This window comes from Nannospalax galili, unplaced genomic scaffold (genome assembly GCF_000622305.1).
Source record: "Nannospalax galili isolate Female #2095 unplaced genomic scaffold, S.galili_v1.0 scaffold1082, whole genome shotgun sequence".
Classification (NCBI taxonomy): domain Eukaryota; kingdom Metazoa; phylum Chordata; class Mammalia; order Rodentia; family Spalacidae; genus Nannospalax; species Nannospalax galili.
This window is the reverse complement of record NW_008348580.1, coordinates 944,119-966,241: the sequence shown is the minus strand read 5'-3', so window position 1 is coordinate 966,241 and position 22,123 is coordinate 944,119. Positions and strand designations below refer to the sequence as shown.

The 22,123-nt window shown below is 36.4% G+C and overlaps 1 protein-coding gene across 4 annotated transcripts in view; it reads right to left on the bottom strand.

The window, feature by feature from the left end:
• Mllt3 (MLLT3 super elongation complex subunit) overlaps nt 1-22,123 on the bottom strand; it is a 357,726-nt gene that overhangs the window by 18,640 nt on the left and 316,963 nt on the right. For all 4 annotated transcript variants that reach the window (XM_008845527.3, XM_017801213.2, XM_008845528.3 and 1 more), the window contains exons 6-7: nt 3,311-3,386; nt 1,355-1,484 (exon numbers count right to left, since the gene is read on the bottom strand). In XM_008845527.3, coding sequence (XP_008843749.1) covers nt 1,355-1,484; nt 3,311-3,386 — 206 coding nt within the window. The remainder of the gene's footprint in view (nt 1-1,354; nt 1,485-3,310; nt 3,387-22,123) is intronic.

Here is a 22,123-nt window from a genome sequence, read left to right as displayed (position 1 = left end):
CTGCAAAAGCAGCCAGTGCTCTTAACTGCTGGGCCATTTCCCCAGCCCCATATTTTTCTATTTAATTAGCTAAACTGGAGAGCAGACAGTGGTTGGGATTTTGGTTGATCTAAATTAGTTCTTTAACTCCAAGTTTCAGCCCATTTTTTTTTAGGTCCTTTTGCCTTACCAATTTCCTTCTTATAGGATCACAGAGGGCAACATTACAAGGCCCAGGCTTTAAGGGTCCTATAAAGGTAGTACAGGTAGGTGTATTGGGGAGACCAAAGATGTCTTGAGTCTGACTATAAGTAGTCATAGAAGGATCTGGTATGGTTTACATTCTCTGAAAGGGCAGCTCTTCTCAAGGACACCAGGGAATTACCAGTTAAGTAGTATACAGATTGTCCATTCTTCTTAGGTATTTCAGGGCTATCTACATAGTAATGGATAATGGGGAAACATTTACTGCAATATATTATAAATATAATTGGATTTGAAGTTCAAGTAGATTGATATTTTTCTACTTAAAACACATTAGAGTAAGCATGCCTATTTGTTTTCCTCATGATAAAAAAATGAAATCCTCATGGCAATTTCAAGTTGACTATTAATTATAAGTGACATGAATCTTATAATGTGGAATTATGCCTCTCAGCATTAAAGCTACGTAAGGAATCTAATTGTCAGCATACTTACAAGGAATTTATTTTCTAGAAAACACACACAAGTGAACCTAGTTTTAATTAGGTCATACATATAATTGACGAGCCAATTATGTATATCTAACTACAAACAGCAGTTTCTTCACATGCTGAACCTCCCACAGGCAAGTCTATACCAACTCTGCAGATGAATATGACTCATGGCATATACTTTCAAATAACATGGACCTCTAATATAGCTTCTTCCTATAAAGGTTTTAGAAGAAAACCCCTCTTCTTTCTAGAAAAAGGGAAAATGGTTTCCTGTAAAAGTGAATGTAAGCACACCAGTTTCAAATTAATTCAACTATTTGTTCCCCTTCCCTGTTTTGAGATGGTAGGAGGGTGCCATGCACAGTGGCTCAAAGTTTGATATGTAAGTGAGGGTAATCTTAAACTTCTTATCCTCCTGCCTCTACCTCCAAGTACTGGGATTATAGGTAATGTGCCACCATACCCAGTTTATGCAATGCTGGGAATTGAACCCAGGGCTTTTAGCATAAGTAGGCAAACACTCTACCAATTGAGCTATAACTCATTCACATTTGCTGCCACTGTTTACAGTATTTCAAACATTTGTAATTCACCAGTAAGCTGGTGAAAAGGTATGGCTCCACTGCTGGGTCTCTCTCTCTCTCTCTCTCTTTCTCTCTCTCTTCCCCCCCACTCACCTGCGACTTCGGCTGCCCCCTCTATTTATAGGTCGCTCCATTTCAGAGTCATTGTCATTATCCTCTGCCTCATCAGATTCCTCCTCATTGTCGTCTGAATGCAGATCTTTCATGATAGACCTTAAAGGACCTGAGTGATGACAGTGAACCACAGCAATCAAACCAACACCTCAAACACACTTCACCATATTAGACACCGGAGAATACTTGCCAGCAGTGACCACTGGCTAAGAATAATCATTATTCTGTATAGTTATATGACTTAGCAACCAAATTCAGGACAGTATCTAGAATGTAATAACTACTCAATACTATTATTCACCATAGACTCCCCCACATGTTTATTAAAGAACTTCTATTTTATAGGACTTTTTTCCTGTATATTTTGCTAAATTAATCCATGTACTGAAAAGCTGCAATTAATAAACCACTGTGGATGTAGCTCATTCTTGGTAATGTAGCCTTTGTGTGGTAGTTTTTGATCTATTAAAGTTTAGCTGTTTCTTTTATTTCAAGGTCAATTTCAGGTCAAGCAAGTCAAGTTTAGATTATAAAGTATTTCAATTCCATGGTGTAATGACCCATCTCTGATCTTCCCATTGATCTTGAACAGCAAGTCTTGTTACAACAATTTTATATAGCCAATTTGCATGTTACTTTTTAAGAAATTCCTGGCAAAATATCAGCATGTATTAACATAAATATGACCATGTAATAAAGCAAGTACCCAGAAAATTCAAGACCATATCCAGTATTAGAGAGAGAAAAAAAGAGTTAAACCCACTTTATTTTAGGACCAGACAAACCTGAAAACACACATACATTCATTTTGAGGATCACCCCTCCATCTTACTACTCTAAATATGATGAAAATAAAATAGGTATTTTTAATTTTGGCAAAAGAACACGTAAGGCAATCAAGAAAATGCAAGAGGTATTTTCATTTGGGATCTATGATAGGAATCTGAGCTATCACTAAGTACTCAGTTCTAAAATATTCCCTACAATTTCGCATTCTGCAAACGTGGATTTCTCTGCTTTAATTTATGGTCTTATTCTTTGAAAGTTAATGAAACAAGATTTCTGAATAGCCACATATTTTCTTGGAAGCTTAGCCTTAGCCCAATACAGTCACCAATTTAATCTCTTTTTAAAACACACAAGGTCACTTGAAATTCTGTGTGGCTAAGGAGAATAGTGATGTTCACTATGATACTAGAAAACAAATTATTCACTGACACTCTTTCATTCCACATATTTTCTTGGAAGCTTAGCCTTAGCCCAATACAGTCACCAATTTAATCTCTTTTTAAAACACACAAGGTCACTTGAAATTCTGTGTGGCTAAGGAGAATAGTGATGTTCACTATGATACTAGAAAACAAATTATTCACTGACCCTCTTTCATTATGTAAAAATAAAACAGAGCCCACATTTGAAGATTTTTATATATACATGGAAAATATAATTTGATATATGTTCTAGTTTAATTTAGTCAGTGTACTGGTTAACATCTGATCATGAATAGTGAAAAACAAATTTAAAATACAGAAAATGCACTTTTTCTTTTAAAAAGTCCTATTAAAATGTAGAAAAACAAATGAGAGATATCTGGAGAGGAAGTATGCGAGCATATTGCTCTGTCAGTGCCTCCGAAGTCAGGTTCAGTTAGCTAGAGTATTTCCTTAGGGAACTCCCTGGAATGGGCTGTGTCTATAATCTGTTTGTGAAATGAGAATAATATGATGGCAGGGACTGGAAAAGGGGGAATTTCTAGAACCTGGCCTCATATGTCAGAATAATACTCAAGTGCATTCCTGGGGGAAATAAATACAACTGCATAAAAGTCAAGTTACCATTCAAAATAATAAAACAGTAGAAGATAGGTCATAAATAAACTCATTAAGATATTTTATAGGAAAAATGTCACATTGTTTGCCTGGGAGCTGCTGATACCTTGTTGCCTGGTCTGGGACGGCGTGAAGCTGGAGCTAGAGCTGGAGCTGGAGCTGGCAGGACTGGGTTGTTCCGACTTTAGAGAAGAAGAAAAAGGCATCATCAATAAATTTATGAGACGCTACACATTGAAAATGAAAATAATCTTGCTGTTTAAAGCAGCCTCTACAAAAAAGTCTAATGTTATGCAAGGAAAATGACTACACTTAACACTGTCAAAAAAAACTAACACAGGAGAGTCTTTATGCTTTGACCACCTTACTTTTTATTAGATTAAATAACACATACAAACTCTTAATAACAAGAGATAAACCCCTGGGTGTTACATGAAGGAAGAACCTGGGTTTGATTTTACTCCTGACTACTGATATGCATATCTCTTCCTAAGTGATACCTTGATAGCCCTTTCTACAATGTTTGATTCACTCAACTGTGTAAAACATAGTAATAATGAGACCAAGGTCTTTAGTTCAATCACATTATGAGCCAGTTAATTTCACTCTGGTCCAAGGTCATGACCCAATCCTAACCCTATTCACCCATAGTTCAAAAATGGAGGCCAATGTTTTGCAGACCCAGCCAAGTCCCACAAATGAGTCAGGCAAAAATGTTGCTATTATTATTATTATTATTATTATTGGGCCTTTTTGAGACAGGGTCTCTCTGTAGCGCAGTTGGCTGGTAACTTGCTATGTAGACTACGCTGGCCTCAAACTCATAAAGATCAGTCTGCCTCTGCCTCTGCCTCCCATGTGCTGGGAATTAAGGCATATGCCACTATGGCATTATTTATTTTTTTAAAGGAAAATGTCAGTTTTTACAAGAGATATCATAATAGGCAAAGGTAGCTAACATCAGATACATGGAAAGAAATGTGCAAAGACATGGACCATACCATTAATGCATCTTAAGGCTAAGTTCATTCTTAAATAGCTTAACATTTGGCTCTAAGAGTGAACCATTTCTACCTATTTTTTAAAGTAATTAATATTTTTTTATTTGTACAAGTGGTTTGATTGCTAGTATGTTTGCTGGTATGTATGTAGTGCCCACACAAGCTAGAAAGGGAGACAGAGTCCCCATGTGGGTGCTGAGAGTTGAACCTGGGGCCTCTGGAAGAACAGCAAGTGAGAGCAACAGCCTCCATTGGGGTGCTGAGAACCAAACCCAGGTCCTCTGGAAGAATAACAAGTGCTCTTAATCCCTGAGCTGTCTCTCCAGCCCCATGTACCTATTTCTAATGTGTTCATATTTTCAACTACATGTTCGTTACTTTGGAAATATGTGAGGTCTTCCCATGTAAGGACATGCTATTTTTTCTTTGCCAAATGAATAACCAACCTAGAGCATGCACCATAAGCACCACCAGAAGCCACTAAGTGAGGATGAGACTCTAGTTTATGCCAGCTTCTCACTGTTCTTTTCATCTCCCCTTCCTGCAAAGGACTCCCACCCTTCTTCCTAAGCAGCACGAAGCTCCACCAACTGGGACACAAGGAAGCACTTTGGGACATTCCTGATGCACACTTCACATCCTCAGGCTGGACGGGAAAACAGGTGTCAACAATCTACCACTCATTCTCAGGAAAGCAGCCAGACAGGATCTCTAATGAGAAGCAGGCAGCCCACCAACCCTTCACTACTGCCAGATTTACTTGAGAACCGTACAATGTCCTACATACTGCTGTTTGCAGGTTACGAAGCAGAGTTAATTTACAAGCCCAAATGCCTGTGTGAGGCAGTTTTCATTTCAACTGAATGGCTCTGGCTCTTCTACAGTTGAGCCTCAATGGGAAAAGGACATTCATTTAGCATTTATGTGAAATACCCAGCTGTAAAACAGCTCTCCCAGTGCCCAACGCGTACTCAGTTTCCTCTCCAAGCTGCTCTTTTCAGGCATGAAAAGTGTCTGAAAATGTGCAAATGGTATTATTTTGATAGTTCTGGAAACCATTTGGGAAAAAAAATAAAGAAATTTCCTTACAGAGAAGTGAGAGCTTCAAATCCCCATCCTGCCTAACCAGTACATGTTGCACTGGACTTAAAGGAGCATTCTGCCAGAACTATTTGCTGAGAACAATATTAACTAGAAATAATAAGGGAAGGCAGTGGCCATCCCACCAACAACCCACCACTGAATTTGACTTTTTTGTCTTAAGTGTTATGCAGACTCCAACACCAAACTGCAATTTTTAGCATCTTACTCATAAACCTGGTTAATATTTCAACAATTGCCAATTACCTGAAAACAGATAAGTAGTAAAGAATAATATAATGGGAGAAAAAGGCTATATTTAAGATTATTTTTACTATTTTCAATAATGTGCTTCAGAGGATGACGCTTCTGGCCTATGTAGACTCCTGCACTCATGTCCACAGACAGGTAGGCAGGTACCCGCACGCGCACGCGTGCACACACACACACAAACTTAAAAATCAAATCTTTTCAGCCAGGCGTGGTAGTGCACGCCTTTAATCCCAGCACCTGGGAGGCAGAGGCAAGTGGATCTCTGAGAGTTCAAGGCCAGCCTGGTCTACATAGTGAGTTCCAGGACAGCTGGGGCTACAGGGAGACCCTGTCTCAGAAGACCAAAAATAAATAAATAAATTGATTAAATTAAATAAAATCTTTTCTACAAGATCTGTGTGTGTGTGTGTGTGTGTGTGTGTGTGTGTGTGTGTGTGTGTTTTAAAGCTAGTCATGACAGTAGGAGTTGTAATCACAACACTGGAGACAACAGATCCCTGGGGGCTTGCTGGCCAGCTAATCTAACCTATTCAGTGAGCTCCAAGCTAATGAAAGACTCTGTTTCAAAAAACAAGGTGAGTGGTGAGAGAGGAGTGACAGCCAAGGCTGTCCTCTGGCCTCCACACGCATTTGCACATGCTCACATACAAAATAAATTATGAGAAAATCAGAAGTGTTTATCTATCTATAGATAGTATTCTGGTATGTATCTCAATGTGTTTTTCAAGAAGGTATTCTGACAGAACCTGGTTATTACTCAAACACTTTATGAAGCATGTTCTTTCATGCTATGGTGGATGGACCTTAAACACAGACTGAGTACCACAAAATTCATCCTGACGTTAACCATTCAAAAGCCCTTTTGCTACCAGAAGAGGTTAACACTATCTTCAATTCTGACAAAAGAACTGTAGTTTAAGTGTATTTTTAAGAAAATCACATCCATTATAAACATAAACCAAAAGTAGTAATATAAACTACTGATTATTTCCTTTATCAAAAAGAAAAATCCTGGGGCCGGAGAGATGGCTCAGTGGTTAAGAACACTGTCTGTTCTTGCAGAAGACCCAGGTTTGAATCCTAGCACCCACATGGCAGCTAACAACGGTTCGTAATTCCAGTTCCAGGGTATCCAACAGCCTCTTCTGACCTGCGCGAACATTGCACAACACGGATGCACTTAACCAGAAAAATCCTTAAGAGGGCTGGATTAAGAGTTTTACAGGCCCTCAAGATTGACAAGCTACAGTAGCCTCCTTTCTTAACTTTATCTTCTAAGAGACTTTAAAAATTTTTATATTCCTTTGTGTGCACATGAATCTATGAACAATATACCAAAAGTTAATATTGAAATTCTCCTGCTGAAAAAAATGGTTTTTTGTTATTGTTGATGATATTCTTGTTTATCAATAGTAACTAATCCATTTGTCCACTCACAATACAGTTATTTATATATAGTAGGCCTAAAACAAGGCATATCATCATTACTTGTGATTTATGTATATAAATTTACCATGACTGGAAATGGGCTCATCAGCATTAAGTGGCTATGCAAAATCATTTTGTAATAGATTTCTACAGAAGATTACTTTTATCTAGGACAAGTATGAAAGTCCATTATGTTTACAAATCCGAGAAGTCAAGTGTTTAAAAACAAAACCCCCATCAAGGTAGATCACAGGAGAGGGCTTTTAGAATCTGTCACTGTTTCCTATACCAAGGGCAGACCTCCTCCTAGGCAACACACATCACAGTTCTGTCTTTCATAATGGGCAACTATATTTATGAACAGAATTTCAGCTTTAGGCTGAGTATGGTGGTATATGCCTTTAATCACAGCACTTAGGAGGCAGAGGTAGGTGGATCTCTGGGAGTTTGAGACCAATGTGGTTTCTATAAAGAGTTCCAGGCCATCGAGGGCTACAGAGACCCTGTCTCAAAACAAACAAAAAACCTAGAACTTCAACTCTGATCTTGTGGGAGAAGGACCTGTATCTAACTTGGTCCATATCCTATATATGAGGAAGGCAGGTGCTATGAACTAAACTGTATCCTCTCCCATGATCTACTAAAGCCCTCACATCAATGTAATAGAGAGAAGCCAGACCTTTAGTATGTAATTAGGTTTAAGTAAGGTGTACATGATGGAATTAGTGCCCTTGTGAGAAGAAACATCAGAGAACTCTACACACTCTGCCCTATCCCTATCCAAGCAAGATGATAGCTGTCTGCAAGTCAAGAAGAAAGCCCTTACTAAGCATCATGATCTTGGACTTCTAGCCCTCAGAACTTAGTGTTTGAACCACAAAATATTTTTTATGGGAATTCAAATGGACAAAGAGAGCAAGACATATATGGTTTTCTTTGAAACATGATCTCCCTGTAACCTCAGCTAGCCTGGATCTCAGAGATCCACCTGCTTCTGTTTCCTGAGGGCTGAGATGAGCCACCCACCCTGCAAGCCAGACATATTTTTAATAGTCATTTTCTAAATGAAGAAACTGAAGCACAGTAATATTAGGTGACCAGAAGGTGATATGTACAAAGACATTTTATGATCTCTACCCAATGCAGACGAATGGTAAAGTGAAACACTTTATCCCAGGAATTACTGTACTAGAATCAGTGGCTTCTCACATTTGTCCAAACAATAGTACCAGGAGTCCTGACTAGGAATCTCATTAGCTTGTTAACTTCTGCAAAGGAAAACAGTTTTTCCTCTTAACTGCCCTCATCCTTTTGACACTAGCCTTGATTAAGAGGAGTAATGACGTGACACAGTACCACAATTTGTTTTCAAAAGTACCCTACTTTCTCTTCCTAACTCTACAGTACAAAATTTCATAAAATCCAAGAAAAAAATGTATTAAATACTATGTTAACAGCATTTTCTTTGAAAACAAAGTGAAATTGAGGAAAGGCCACTGGAAGCTGCAATCTTTACGATTACTTCTGTCGTGAACACACTAAGATGATGTATCTCTTTTCAGTAGATCCTGTACTTGTATTTAAGACAACCTGGATGAGCTTGATGTTAAATCAGAATTGTATTTTGCCTTCTGGGCTCTTACATGATCAAAAGCTATTGCTATGTCCATCATTTTTCTTATAACACAGCAAGAGTACTAAGAATTTGCCTCTCAAGTAACTGTTAACAAAACAAGAAAAGTATTTATTTCTGTTATAGTCTGTATTTTCCAATTTCAAACATAAAATCATCCTGGATGCCAAAATAAATGGCTTTGTATTGAAGCACCTCTATTTTAACAACTGCATTTGCTGTCTTACCATCATCAACTTCACTATTATTAAATGCTGTCATCTTTTGAATTCCCCACTCCCTGTATGAGAACACAAAATCTCATTAGGAAATGAAATGGCCTTGGGGAACAAGGGTCTATAAATCTTTCCATAAGACCCTTTTCCTCACTTGGAGATGGCTATAATTTTCTTTTAGCTTCCTCTCTTTAAAGCAGAAGAGTCTAAAGGCTTTTATCTCTCATCACCAATCTTACTTTGAAGACTGCTGACTATTGTAGCCAGAACATTTGCTCTTTCAAAAAATCCAGTTGTTCCAAGATCTTGTATGTGGCAGATGTGTTCTAACAGATTACTGGCCATGAGTCCTTACTTGCTAAGAGCTTTTGGAATGTGAAATCATCTGGAAACAGACTGCTTACAGTCACACCACCTACAAACATCTGATCAAGAAGTATGTGAATGAAGTAGTTTCCCAAGTAAATATTAAATATACCATTTCATTGTAATGCCAGGATCTTGGTTTCCCTCTTCTCCCTTCCTCCCTCCCTCCCTCCCTCCCTGCCTCCAAGATTGTTCCAAACACAGTTATTGGAGACGAACAATGGACAAAGAATGAACTTTTAATGGAACATCAAAACACAACTGATCATCAGTTCATGAGAAGATATTTCTGCAACCAACTGCTGTCAGAACCCTTTTCATTTACTTTTGAAATAACCCACCTATACAGACCTCCGGAAATGTTAAATAATGGACATTATTTTCATTTCTATGCATTTATAAGGATAGAACTGAAATGGATAAAGTACTAAATAGTATGTTACATGTGGGTATAGTCTCAGCTTGGGATAATAAAATTTTAAATATTAAATTGAATGAATTCAGGAAATAAAAGTGGTAATTAAACAAAATTAACTAAAACACATATATCATAAGAGAGGATCTTAAGATATTTAACAGAATTTTCTTATTATTTTAGACCATTTAAAAAATGGATTACTTTATACTGTTCATAGAGCATTTGACTGACAATAATAGAATCTTTATTAACTTATACAAGTTCCAAGACAATGTTAGTTTTAATCTTTGAGTTATCTTGCAGAATTTTCCTCATTAAATAGGAAGCCTGGATTTATTATCATGGCAGTGACACTAAAAGTTCATTTTATTAGGTCAGAGTATATTTATATGATTTCCATTGTACTTTAACATAATACCCTGGAAATAAATGTTGACTTTAACCATCACTATGCCAAAAATGCAACATTTTTCTCATAAATTTGTACAACAAATTATTGATCATTACAAGAATTAATTCTCTGTGAGCCCTGTATCTTCCTAATTTGGAAAGCAGTGTATTTGTGAGGTAATAACCTGAAGCCCTTCCCTCTACTTCAGTCAGGAAACCATTTAAAAGGTCTTTGAGAATGAGTAAACACCTATGTGTTGTGGAAATGTATATAAGCTAATCCACAGGATAAAAGAAAATAACAGAATCCCCATGTTTACTTTCGTCTTTGCTTTTTAAACTCAATTTTTACATGTGGCTTCTTGTACATCATATGTTAATACAATGACTATTTCTATACCTGGGAAATGTATATACATTGGAGGTAGATGATTACTAATGGAAATGAGTTTTAATATCAACCCTACTCAAAATTATCAACTTTAATTTTGTAATTTACCTGCTCAAATTACAAATGTTACACAGATTTCATAGCCTGGAGTGATGTTCTAAGAAGACAGGACAGAATCATGACAATGCACTTGACTATCCAGACTTTTGCATTTTACAGTATTTTGTGCTCAAAGTTAGCTTGAGGCCAAAGGTTAAACATTTAAGTTAAATAGAAATACTGTAACAGAATTTCTTATCCTAAAGCCACACAAAGTTATTTAAAAGATTTTTAAATGCTTATAGAATTCAGGGCTGGACAGATGGCTCAGTTGTTAAGAGCACTGGCTGCTCTTGCAGAGTACCCAAATTCAGTTCCCAGCACCTACATGGCAGATAACAACTGTCTATAACTCCAGTTCCAGGGGATCCAATACTCTCTCTGACCTTTGTGGACATTGCATGGCATGGGTACACTTACATGCATGCAGGCAATACACTCGTGCACGTAAAATAAAATAAAGTGATATAGATTATCCTCGGTATGACTCCATCTGACTCTCTGCTTTTATAGTGTTTTCTAAAAATTATGTAGTATAAAATAAAACAGCTTATAAACTGCCAAACACCTAAATATGCTGTACTTACATTAATTTCTACTGAAAATGGCAAGTCTTAACAAAAAGTTTATTTAAATGAAGCTCTTTTAAAGACACCTGATCTGTGTTCATGGAAATGAACTAAAATACCACAAACGTGGCACATTTAAGAGATTGTTCTCATTGGAAAACATCAGGAGGTAGATTCCTTTGTTTTGTTCTCGGTGAAGCCCTTTTGACAATTCAATGCTCAAAATCACATATTCTTTATTAGTGATACTAAGTTCCCATCAAGCATAGCAGGAGCAGTACCTGAATTTCCATGCACACATCTTATAGAAGCCTAACAGTTGCTGTTCTTCATAAATCAATCTATTGTTGCACTTCATAATGAGAAGGCAGATTTATTGCCTTTTATTGCCTTTTCTCACCATCAGAAAGATGCCTATTTGGGTAATAGAACATTTCTCTTCTTAGAGGGTGTTTGGGTTTAAGAAGGCAGGGGCAAGAACCTTTAACATCTGTTCTCTTCAAATGAATTGACACCTCTAGTTGTCACCGCTAGGATGCTGAAAAGCAAATACCCTAAGTTGATGAAATTCTCAAACTTGAAGAAGCACATTTTAAATCCACTGAAATCATCCCTAAAACACACATTTGAGATTTGAAATTTATAAAGTAAAACAGGAAATTTAGATAGCTATTATTGCCACTCAATACCATCCAATTGTCACCCAGGTCAAACAACAGCAGTTCAGAATAAAGATCTGGGATTCATCATCTTAAGTTTTCTCTAACCCTGTTTAAAGAACTGACTAGTAAGATTTTGGTCATTGGAATCTCAATATTGTGTATGAAAAATGAAAACAGTTTATAATAGAGACTTACATACTTCAATTTTATTTACTTAATGTTTTCCCCTTAGGTAGTAATATTTAAGAATTATGAACTTTAGACTTCAATTTTTCCCAGAGGAAGTAACAGCACCTTTTATTTAAGACTTACAGAAAGCATGTTTCCACTCAGATATTTCCTATTTAACAAATTCTGTTTTGAGGAAATAAACACTGAATACATATTTTGAATGAAAATAAATGTTAATGACACACATAAGGCTCTTTTCCTGATTGGGTCTGAGATCCACATACAGAATATAGACCTTACAATATCACAGTCCATACACTTCAATTTAAGAACAAGAAAAAAGCACTTGTCAGGATCTAATTTCTAGCCATCTGGCTTTAAAAATACACATACACACGCTCACTTCAGTCAGGTTTGACATTCTTAGCAAGGAAGTAGATCTTGATGGATCTAAACATAAGTTTCAGTAATCATGGCTCTACTTTTGGGAACAAGTTATCTTTAAACAAGTGCCATGATTCCCACTAGCAAACAGTCAACCACAAATTTAAAATGGACACCACGTAGAATAAACAAATAATGAAGGGCAGGTACTGAATTCAATAATCTTTATGTTGAAGAGAACTAAACAGTCTTCTGGCCGTGAATATGGAACACTGCCTTGTAAGCTAACACTTCTTGCTACTTTGGGCTATCTTTTATCACTTAAGCAATGCTTTTTGACAGTTTTATAGGCTGTAACCTAAAGACTTCAGTATTTATAGTTTTTACTCACTTGGGCTTTCTGCTCTTATCCACTGGTTACTAATCACTAAATAGATTATTTTTTATGGGACTGAAATTAGCTCAAAGGATGTCCTTCAACAATGACAGTTCAGGATGGCATCGGCTCGGTCTTTTTGGCCCCTTTCTCACTCTCTTCAATTTTCTTTTCCTTACAGACAAGTTAATAAGGATCCAAGATCCACACGATTCAATTAGAGCAATAGCACAAATGATTTACTGCATTCTTAGAGGAAAGTTTAGAACCATTTCTGATTCCATCCTCAGAAACATCCAATTTCAGTATCCCCAAAACAAGTTAAAAGCTAAACTTGTTTAATTTTTACAAAACAAGATCATTTCCTATTTGTACTTGTAGAATTCAGGAAAAGAAACTCTACAAACCTCAATGTAGGCATGTATAAGTATGTGTGCATGTTTCAAATAAGTACGTGATATTTTAAAACCAACATTTTTAGTTTGGTAACATGCCTTTTCAATTTCTTTCAACATTGTCCAAACTCCTTTTTATCCTTTTATCGACTACACATAGAATACCAAGGGTTGAAAAGCAAAGAAAACACAGATCTTCCTTTTGACTTGATTGTACTTGACATAAACATCTCCTAAGAGACTGGCTGGTTTTATCTTATGAACAGTGTAAAATGTGCAATTCTATCATCTCTGCTAGCTTGCTACTGGAAACTTGAAAGTCAAAATTAGTCTAGAAAGTAGTGTTTCCTTTTAAGCTATACCTATGAAAGAAAGCTAGCAAAACATTGACATTATTATATCATGAATTTCCTGATAAACCAAACAAATTTCAGAGCTCTCAGAGCACGTGTAGCTGAGGGGAAGGCGAAGTGAGGGAGAGTGGCTTTGGAGAAGCAGCGGGCTCTGCTTAGCACTCTAAACTCCAATTCTCTAAATACGACTCTTCTCAGAATGAAAAAGACACATTATGATCAACTTCTGTTCTCTAAAATTATACCAGGATGAAAAATTTCAAAAGGAAATGTCACAAAAAACATACAAAGCCCCAAATGTCTTTTAAGCTTTTAGGTATCTCCACATGAAGGCAAATTCAATACATTCTATATCAACAGAAAAAAGTAAGATTAACATTTACAAGTAACTACTTGGCTTATTTATGCACACTATTAACTATTTGAAAATCATGTGACTGCATTAACTTATACAGACCCACAGGGAAAAAAATTTCCTTGAATATATTTTCAGGTAATATTTACTTCTGATTAATGTACATGCTTTCTGATAGTCCAAATATATAACCGAATAACTGTCATACTTCTCTAGGGGAAAATGAAAGATGTTATTGCTCATGTGTAAAGATTTAAAAACACTGATGACTGTAAATTCTTTAAATTTTGTGACCACTTAGATTTTGTTTGGCATATATATATCCATCTGAAGCCATCTCAAATTCCACTTAAACAGGCATATAACCATTCAATGAAAATGTAATACATGCCCTTATACAAGAATTTACAGTTATAGTTTTTTTAATGTTTAATGAAACATCTTAATAAGCAATTAATTGCTAACTGATTTTTTTATCCACTTTAGTGGTTAGATGGCAAGGGTTACTATAAGTTCTTTGCAGGGAAGTTTTGCAACGTTTATTCTTACACCTAAAATATGGGAATGGGAAAATACATTTTAAAAGTGTGACTTTTCAAAGTATGATGAAATAGGAAGAGAAATATTATGCTTTTCTGAATAAAAAGATTCAAATTAGTATGATACTTAGAGTTCTACGTTTCAGCATCTCTAAGAAAATAAAAGCTTGCTCATGAGTAGGAGGAAAAACACTTCTATTTCTTTAATACGTATTTGAAGAATTCATTGGTGTTAAAGTGTGTAAATATTCTAAAGTTAGAGGGAAAAGAAATCATTCTTATACTTTAAATCATTCTGGGGGAAAATATATCAAGGCTCTACCATTCAATGGGGTACTGTAAATTAATACTGCCTATTGTATAATTTTGTCAACTAGATTAAGTATGTTACATGCAAATTCATGGCCTAAAATTGGAAAGATTTTCTTGAATTATCCCATAACCTGTGCCCTTGTTCTTTCACTCTCATCTCCTTTGTAACTTCTTAGAAACTCTTTCCTATAGTTACTGGTAAACAAACTTTACATACAGCTGGCTTTCAAAAGTAAGCAATAGAGCAAAGAAAGAAATCATCCTCATCTCTTTCAAAAGAAAACAGGGTAGCCCTCAGGAATACAGAAGCACCCAAAGTTCACATGTGTAAGGAGGGAACTGCGAACTGTTAGAACGATCCTCATGAGAAGAAAGAAATCTCTGCAGGCACCCACATGTATATTTAGATTAGATTAGCATTTTAAATGACAGCAAATACATGGTCATGACTTCGCAATTGCTCATTCATCCAACACGCACACAGAGGCTAATCAGAAGCAAACATCCACCCTGAAGTGTTTTTAGAAATAGCTTCTTCCACCTGATACTACTGTGTGTACAGTAAGCAGACATTCTGCTAGAGAGATCAGATGTCAAACATTTAACTCTCTCCTACTATACCCAGATCTTGAATCACTGCTTTATAATTCCAGAATGTTTTCTAAAGTAAGTCTGACACCAGTAAATCCCCTGATTTACTTTGTATAGTTTTCTTGTTGTTGTTTTGTTTTGTTTTTGTCTTTTTGAGGCAGGGTCTCCCTGTAGCCCCAGCTGTCCTAGAATTCACTATGTAGACCAGGCTGGCCTTGAATTCACAGAGATCTGCCTGCCTCTGCCTCTCATAGTGCTGGGACTAAAGGCGTGTGCCACCATGCCCGGCCTTCTTTGTATAGTTTTATGAAGTACACAGCAAAGAAAATACTACATAAAGGTTCCAGAATTTTTGTCATATGGCTATTTTAACTGTAAGAATTGGCCCTCCTATCAGTAGCAGCACACACTTCTATTCCATAACAGGAGAAAGTTACTTATAAAAGATCACATTTGTGTGTGTGTGCAAATAAAGTTTGGTAGTACTAAAAAGTGAAGATGCTGAACATGAAATTTTAAGTTTCTATTCATAACTCTTATTTTGTAGTAAATTAAGAAAAACACAACATAGATATTACTATAACTATACCTGCAATATTGTTATTGCATATATACGTATATGTATTGAAATTCATATATTTTAGGGTATGTTAGTAAGAAGCAGATAGTAAATGTGACTATCTGCTCTACGACGGGGGAGAAGTTATTTAAAAGGCAAACAATTTTTACCCAACATGAATTTATGTTTTAATCTAAGTGTCAAATATTTTGAAAACTCCAGATCAACATACAGGTGGAACAAATGGAATAGTATTCAGGGCTCAAGTTCTAGAAACATCATGCCTGGTTTGAACCCCGATTCCACCACTTTGTAGCTGTGTGACCTTAGCCAAGTAATACACTCTAACCATGTCACCAACCCTCACCTGTAAGGAATGTGAAGGGAATTTCATGGTACCAGTTCATAAAGTGACTGAACGGAGACAGGGCAAAGTGGTTAGGAGGAATATTAAATAAATGATAATTAAATATTAGTTACTATTATCATCAATAAGAATAACTGTGAAATTAAGTCCCCTGGACTTAATATAAGAAAGTCCACTGCACTTGCTCAGCCTCTCCCCCATGATGGCTTTCAAACCTGAATAAACTTGACACTTCTAAGAAGTAAAACAATTTCTTTGATATTGGCCCCAAACTTATTTTCTCACCAACTTCTCAAGCAGGAAGCTTATATAGTGTCTAGTTCAATGCCTCAAATATAGAACATTCTATAAGAGACTTTATACAAAGAACAAGTGAAGATGAGATTTTTTTTTTTAAAAAAAAGACAAACACAAGTATTTATAGGTAAGAAATGTCTGGTCAAGTAATTATTAAGAATTCACAGGAAAGAGAAGTGAAACTCACTGAAGTCATCCCATTGCTTGGGAGTAACAGGATTTTTTTTTTTTTTTTCTCCAGCATAAAATTGTGACAAGATTTTCAAGAAAAAGATGTACCTTAAGAAAATACTAATAGTGAGATACTGTTCTTTTAACAGTTCATTTCAATTTTACAGACTTGCATGCTTCTGTCATATGGTAATGGGCCTTGAGAATAAAAGGCAAAACAGATGAATACTGACTGCTTGGTGACAAAAATATTTGCTCAGTTTTTGCTACTTGTAAAAAGTTCTACAGAGGTGGCCTGGGTGTGGTCGCACATGCCTTTAATCCCAGCGCTAGGGAGACAAAAAAGCAGGCAGATCTCTGTGAGATCAAGGTCAGCCTAGTCTACATAGTGAGTACCAGCCCAGTTGGGGCTACAGGAAGACCCTATTCAAAAACAAAACAAAACAAAACAAAACAAAAACAAGCAAACAAAAACCACGAATCACAAAACAAAGTACTAAGCAGGAGTCCTGAGTTGCAGAGAACCCTAGAGCGTAATTAAAACTCCTTTGTGTTGTCTGGAAAGTAAGACTGTGAATATAATTCATTATACAGTACCTGCTTGTGTGGCATCATTACTGTCAATTTATTTCTTCCCTTTCCTTAACCACAATCATTACAGACTACAGACATACAATTCCTGCACTCCAAGAGAGGTCTGTTATAGGCAGAAGCAAATGTCAATGTAGCTAAGAAAGAGTATTTCCAATGTTAATACAATCCCCAAACTTGTTTTTAATGCTAATTCTGTACCTACTTTAAAATTTAATATAACCTAACACAATTACCATCAATGGGATGCAGGTGTTGGGTAATTGTATCAGTATCAACACTACAGGCAAATTAAGATTTCTTTCCCACATGACGAAGTTCTGATGAATATCAATTCATTGGTTTACTGAATCCTAAAGATCAAAAGGCCTGGCATATGGCATTAATAAATCAAACAGAGTCATCAAATCTACACTCTGTTTTCTTTGGCTAAAACTGCAAAGTTCTACTTACAGCTCCTTATTTACTCCTAAAAATCCTCTGCCAAACCAAATTTAACTCACCAAGAGTACAAAAAATACAGACAAGCCCAGCTGCATGCACCCTCTGGGGCTTTTGAAGTTGAAGGATCCCACTGTGTGATGGTCTCACTCTAGATTATAGGTTTCCCCCCTTCTGTTAATTTTTGGGAGGTCATAGTCAACTACGATTTCAACCAAAAATAAAACTTGCCTCCAGACTCAGACTGGGAAGTTATGAGATATTTTTATTTACAGACAGAATGTACACTAAACGAAGTACTTAACAGAAATCTCTAAGGTTGTAACACATATGCTGAAAACAATAAAGAATTCTCCAGAAACTTTTTCTCACTCTATGAAAATAACAAAGAATTCCTGGTGCTGGAGATTTTATTCTGGCATTTATAGTTCAATGACTGTCTTTCTAATGAAATGACTCTAAACTGTGTGACATGGTATTAGCTGGAAAAGAAGGGGTGAAGAAAAGATAACCGAAGTATGAAAAAAGCCCAAGACAAATATATCTTTTAGTTATTTCTCTATGGAGATTATTTTGATAGATAAATAATTTTAATCCCACCTACTTCCAATCTTGAAGAATATATCAAAGTGCATGTTGGGACTACGTACTTAATAGTTCCACTATAGTGTTTTATATTCTTCGTAAAACTAATCTGCACTTTTCAAATATTTTACAATAATGACGTTTGAAATATATAACAAAATGTTTGTCCTTGGTTCAACTGAAAACATACCCTAGAGAAATAAGAAATACTCTCTTTTCCATATCCAGAAGAATTTTACAAAGATCTAATAAATTATCCTAAAATACTAAAATCTCAACCAAGAATCTTTATTCAATCTCTAACACACACTGAAACTGTGACAATTAAAAATGTATCCAGTGCCAAATGTACCAGTACATTTTAAAAACTTATCCCGTTGAGAACCACCATCCACAACAATCTTAAGTCATCTTTAGAAGACTCATACAATCAAGTACTGACATTTTAGTAAAGATAAATTTGAGACAATTATGAAATGATATCTTTAATCTGACAGGACACACTTCAATGGTCTCTCTCTAACCTTGATGCTAAAAAGTTGGGAGCAAACTAGAACCTTCATAGCTCCTGGGGTATTTAGGTTCTACCTTCCTCTTTAGTGATCTGGTCATTCTAGTTCTGATGGACAGCTCTGCAGTCTCCTAGATTGAAACCAAAATCGTACTTCCAACTGACGCTGCCACTTCTGTATTTCATACACAGAACAAGTAAGGATGCAAGACATTTGGTCAACAAGGTGCAAAATGTACGTGCTTCCTATAAAGTTACTTGAAATAAAAGAGTTTGGGATGAGAGTGAATACCACGGCAGTGTTATCAGTCAGTCTGTATGCATGTAAAGTCTCTTCTGTACTTTAAGTGACATAAAATGGGTTTGGAGAAAAGTTTCAGAAGCACAGGATATCAAAGAATAAGAGTAAGCTCATTCAAATTCTCCTCTGCTCGGCAGCCCAAGTCTACTCTTCTTAGAAGCCAATAAACCCCAAATCTGACAGGTTAAGTCCGGAGGCAGGGGGTGGGGGAAGAGACTCTCTTTGGCTATAGTTTAGCTTAAGAAAGACCTAGGAGTTGGTCTGGTTCCTGTCATAAAGATTTGTTTGGACACATAGTCTTCAGAGTGTGGTACAATGAAGAAAGCATATTTATAAAAGCTTTCAAGCTGCCATAGACAGCACTGAAGACGACAGACCCAATTCTATGGACACTCTGATCTTCCATTCTAAAGTTGTACTAGAATAATACAGGCACTTGGAGATGAGCACGTAGAATATTCATATTCTCATTCATTCTCATATTCTCTCTCTCTCTCTCTCTCTCTCTCTCTCAACCCATGTTAAACTGAACCACTGTTTTTATCCTGATAACCATTGCTCTCTCAACAAGACAATTCTGCTCCTTATTATCATAACATGTTTTATGATGGCCTCTCATGTGTTCCTTTTCATGCTTATAATTCTACTGGTGTATATTTTGCTTTGTGTATAAGTTATTTTAAAATTTGTATTAGCCATTTTCTTGAAAAACCACACTTGATGAGACTGAGACTAGAAGGGCGGCTTCCCTATTTTGCATACAGGAGTTGGTGACCTTATTCAATGAAAAGAAGGATATAAATTAGAAAAAATATTGTTGAAATATTTGGAGGTAGAAGGTGAGAACTGTAAATATCATACCAAAATTATTAATTTCCAAAGTCCTATACATACAGACAGGACTTTGAAAGCAAAACTTAAAGCTTTATCATAGAAATTAAGACCTAATAGAAAAAGAATAGGTAACAATATAAAATGAAAATGGAGATGATCTATATAAAGGCCAGATGTGATAACAGTATTGATGACTACATTAATAATTTCTTTTTTTTGTCTTTTTTGAGACAGGGTCTCCTTGTAGCCCCAGCTGTCCTGGAACTCACTATGTAGACCAGGCTGGGCTTGAACTCAGAGATCTGCCTGCCTCTGCCTCCCAGGTGCTGGGATTAAAGGCGTGCGCCACCACACCCAGCAATAATTTTTTAAAAAAATATCAGCAAGTTGTGTATATACAGAAATTGTATGTCCCTTTTGTTGATTTGTATTTGCATGTGTCTGAAATGTGTTAGCATACTGGACAGTACTGGACAATCTAGACATGATCCCTAGACCCAATTTTATCGTTTGGTATATGGTTTAAAATTGACTGGAGTTTTGCTTTAATATTTGACATACACCAAAAGTTCTTCAAACATGAAGACAATAATTCTCTGACACATTTAGGTGTGAAGAAACCAAGATTCTTTTTTAAAAATCAAATTAGAAACATGAATTAATCAAAGGGAAAAGTAATTTCTATAGTAATATATTTCATGGGTTATTTTATTAATTTTTATATAAGAAATTTCTATAATAAGATATTTTATAGGTTAAATGGAAGTATAAAATATACAGATCTAGTTGAGTAGCCCAATTAATGTTTTCATATGTACACACCCAGGTAACTACCACCAGATGAAGACCCAGCAAAGTTCACCTCAAAATCAGTCTGCACAGTGACTTGGTAGTCACAATGCTGGATTTCTTGCTTGGTCTTAGCTAGGCTCTTAGGAAACTGAGAAGAAAAACAGACAAAAGGTAATCCAAATGTTACCAGTCAATCACTCAGGAGGAATACAATTTTATCTACATGACTATTCATCTGTGCATAGGCAGAAAGTAAGAAAAGGAAGCAGCACAGACTGATAGTGGTAAATAGGAACCAATCTGAAAAGAATTATGTTGGCTTCCTCCGTATTTATTGTGTAGGGAGGGTAGAGAGTATGAGGGAATAAGTCACAGAACCAAAAGACTTCGAATTAGTTTTAAAGAGCAGTACAAAGTAAACATAAAAGGATTGAAAAGCAGTCTCAAATACAGGGAATCACTGTACCAGTTCATCTCCATCAATTATATGCTTCATGAAAAAAAAAAAAGCCAGCCTATAAACAGGAACGGATGGTTATCTATCCCTGACTCACTTTCCACTACCTCTTTTAAATAGAACCTTGTATTGTGCCATACTAGCATTATTTCTATAAGTCTGTTATCGCTTAAAGGTAGGATAAAAAATATATGACTCTGTTACTGTGAAATGTTGCTCTCTGGTAGCTGAAATTAGCAGAAAAACAGACATTGACAGATGTCCAATGAACAAATAGAAATTATGTAAGCTTATAAAAGTTAGCATTTTAGTATTACCTATTATGTTCTCCCATTTATCTTACTATTTGGGTACATTAAAGTGCAAGTGCTATATGACATTAAGACAGAAAATGAGTAATGAAAAAGAAAACTTTATGGAAGTGTCCTGGTTTGTTTCTTCATTGCTGTGACAAAACACTGACCACTATCAACTTGGGGAGGAAAGGGTTTAGTCAGCTTACAACTTCCAGGCTGCAGTTCATCCGGGAGCCCACGGTAGGAACTCAGGGCAGGAACCTGGAAGCAAGAGCTGGAGCACAGGACATGGAGGAATGCTCCTTACTGGCTTGCTCCTCTGGCCCCTGCTCAGCCCACTTTCTTAGGCAACACAGGCCCACCTGCCCAGGGGTGGAACCACCCACAGTGGGCTGGGCCCTCCCACATCACTCATCAAGAAGACGCCCCTCAGACATTGCCACAGGCCAGTCCAATAGAGGAAATTCCCCAATTGAGGCTCCCTCAACCCAGGTGTGTCAAGTTGACATTAAAGCTATCCAGCACAATTGACCCCTTGTCAACTTGACACACAAACACATCACTATTAAACCATAAACTTTCCAATCTTTGCCCCAAGACATGATGTTAACATTAATATCACAACATAAGACAGTACAACCTTAAAAACCCCACAGTCCTTAAAAAATCCAAACACTTAAAAGTCCATAGTCTCTTAATAGTCTCTTAACTGTGGG